This window comes from Crinia signifera, chromosome 5 (assembly GCF_055691185.1).
Source record: "Crinia signifera chromosome 5, ASM5569118v1, whole genome shotgun sequence".
NCBI lineage: Eukaryota > Metazoa > Chordata > Amphibia > Anura > Myobatrachidae > Crinia > Crinia signifera.
Genome location: NC_139221.1, coordinates 123313514 through 123315885, shown reverse-complemented (window position 1 = coordinate 123315885; position 2372 = coordinate 123313514). Strand labels below are relative to the sequence as shown.

The window sequence follows — 2372 nt, the reverse complement described above, 5'->3', positions numbered from 1 at the left end:
AGTGAAGTGAGAAGCATGCACGAGAAGAGGAGCATTCAGGGAACACCAACATTCACCCAAGGCTACAGAATGGACAATTGTATAGTATATGCTAAAACAAATTCTAATAACAAATTACTGTTTCCCCCAGTAAGGTTCGTGGGTTACACTGGAGGTGAGGCACATGCTGCCATTGCTATGCACCAGGACACTATCTCCCCTAAATGTGCATACAGCTGCTATGTGTGTATGTATAGGTGTATATATAGGAGTGTGTATATATGTAGGGGGGGAGGTGCCATAGAATGAATGAGAGGAGACGCGGAGTGACACGTCAGCCATAGGCCTGACACACAAAACACCGATGTGTAGCGGGCACACACACCACAACTAGCTGCGGGCTGGCATGTGTATGTGTGGTATGCAGTGTAAGGAGATAGTATCACATGCATATCACATGTAGCCGCACATCACAGAGCAGACACACACACATACATCATACATGTACACACACACGTCTATCACCTCGGCCCTGGGAGAGCAGTGTGACCGGAAAGGCCACCAGCAGCAGGAGCAGCAGATGGCGGAACAGAGCCATGTCGGAGTCCGGTGTGAGAAGCGGCCGTGCCGTTTGTGGGGAGCAGTACTAGCAGGGGGTGGAGGGTCACTCTCGCCGCCTCTCCTACTATTATCAGACCCCTCACTCAATGGCGACGCGATACGTATCCCGCAGAATGGGAGGCAGCGGGCGTGTCCTGCGCTGGGCCGGGCATGGGGGACCGCAAACACACCGCCCCTTCCGGCGAATGAGGGAAGCGGACGTGGCTGTCCCGAGCAGCCGGCAGAGTGGCGTGTCAGCGAGCGTGGGCGGGGCCTACCCTACACGGCAGCGGCCATGTAAATACAGGGTAGAGACTAGTTCCCATGCAGTATAGGTTACAGGATGTGACGTTCAGTGAGGGCGGAAGTTGTTAGATGCCCTCACAACGTTTTTTAATTTATGTGTAATTTATGTAGGTGTCGGTAATTTTGTTTTATTTTTGCACCATTGTACCCTCGCGGGCTCGCTACGCTCGCACGCTTCGGGCACGGTGGCTCGCTTCGCTCGCCACAGATTTATATTCCCCCTCCAGGTATACGTGGACCCAGGGCATGATGGGAAAATTACCAAAACTGTATGGGATCTAGACACTACCGATCTTTTTTTAGACACTACCATGTATTACAGCGGCGGCATCATCATGTCTGCAGAGGCGTCGGCTCGGAGTCGGCAGTAGTAGGGCACAGGGACCGGGAGGTTCACCCCCAGCTATTAGGGCAAGTGGCTGCCTCTGTAGCTGTTCCGGAGGGGGTGCGGTCGTGTCGATATGGACCATGGACGTAATGCTGACAGTCCATGGGGGGCGGGAACACGCTCTGCTGACTATACATTGTGAATGTTAACATAGCAAGCCACGTGTTGTTACATACTAATAATTAGTATGCTGTTTTATTATTGGTAATGTAATGCTGCTTGTAGTCATAGCTGATAGGTTGCACCCTAGACGGGAAATGAAAAGAAGGGCTCTTCTGAGCAATAGTTTTTCAAGAATACGCCCAGTGTGTACAGTCCATGGGATGGCGAAATCATCGATGGTTTATGGCCGATGTTGAATAGTTGTGACATTGATGGGGGAGAACCAGATGGTTTCCCACCATCGATGTCAGGCTTAAGTGAATAGTTTCATTTTTCATTGAGGGGCCGGGACACACCCATGACACCCATGAAGCCCCGCCTCCATATTTTGATTGGCCCAAAGGTCAATCTTTAAAAGCAAATGGATGACCATTGATAAATAAAAAACGGTACTTGTTTCCTAGCACGTCGCCCGTCGCAGGTGATCGCATACCTTAAGTTAAGGTATGCAATGGACGCGACAGACGCGATTTCAGGGCTATTTTTAGCCTTTTCCCCGACAATTAAAAAATCGCTTCCATCGCATGCCTTAAGTTTTATTACGATTAACAATGCCTTAAGTTATTTTACGATTAACAAGGTTAAATGGGCCAATGGACCCGATTTTTCATTGTATACCCACCCTTATGGGTATTTTACATGTGAAATGCTCTCCCCCCCCCCCCCCCCCCATTGTTAACGCCATCCCACAATGAACACCAACCCGAAGCGTGGCAAGCCCACGAGGGGCGGCGGTATGTGTCCTCCGACCTTTTCATACCCCCACTATCTACGTTGGCGTGGAGTTGATTTTATATAGTGTGACAAGCCAACGAGCACGAAGCGTGGGGAGCGGACGCGTAATACCTGTGAAGTAATGCGCGTGGCTCGCACTCGCCACACTATATAAAATCAACTCCACGCCGACGTGGATAGTGGGGGTATGAAAAGGAGGGAG

General features: G+C 50.5%; 1 protein-coding gene across 2 annotated transcripts in view; it reads right to left on the bottom strand.

Moving 5' to 3' along the window:
* Positions 1 to 807, bottom strand: part of SSR1 (signal sequence receptor subunit 1) — a 17800-nt gene extending 16993 nt beyond the window's left edge. The window contains exon 1 of one of the 2 annotated variants that reach the window (XM_083187973.1): positions 505 to 807. In XM_083187973.1, the coding sequence (XP_083044099.1) occupies positions 505 to 577 (73 nt within the window). In that variant the 5' untranslated portion in view covers positions 578 to 807. The remainder of the gene's footprint in view (positions 1 to 504) is intronic. The other variant, XM_083187974.1, reaches the window with a different exon arrangement.
* Between the last annotated feature and the right edge of the window lie 1565 nt (positions 808 to 2372).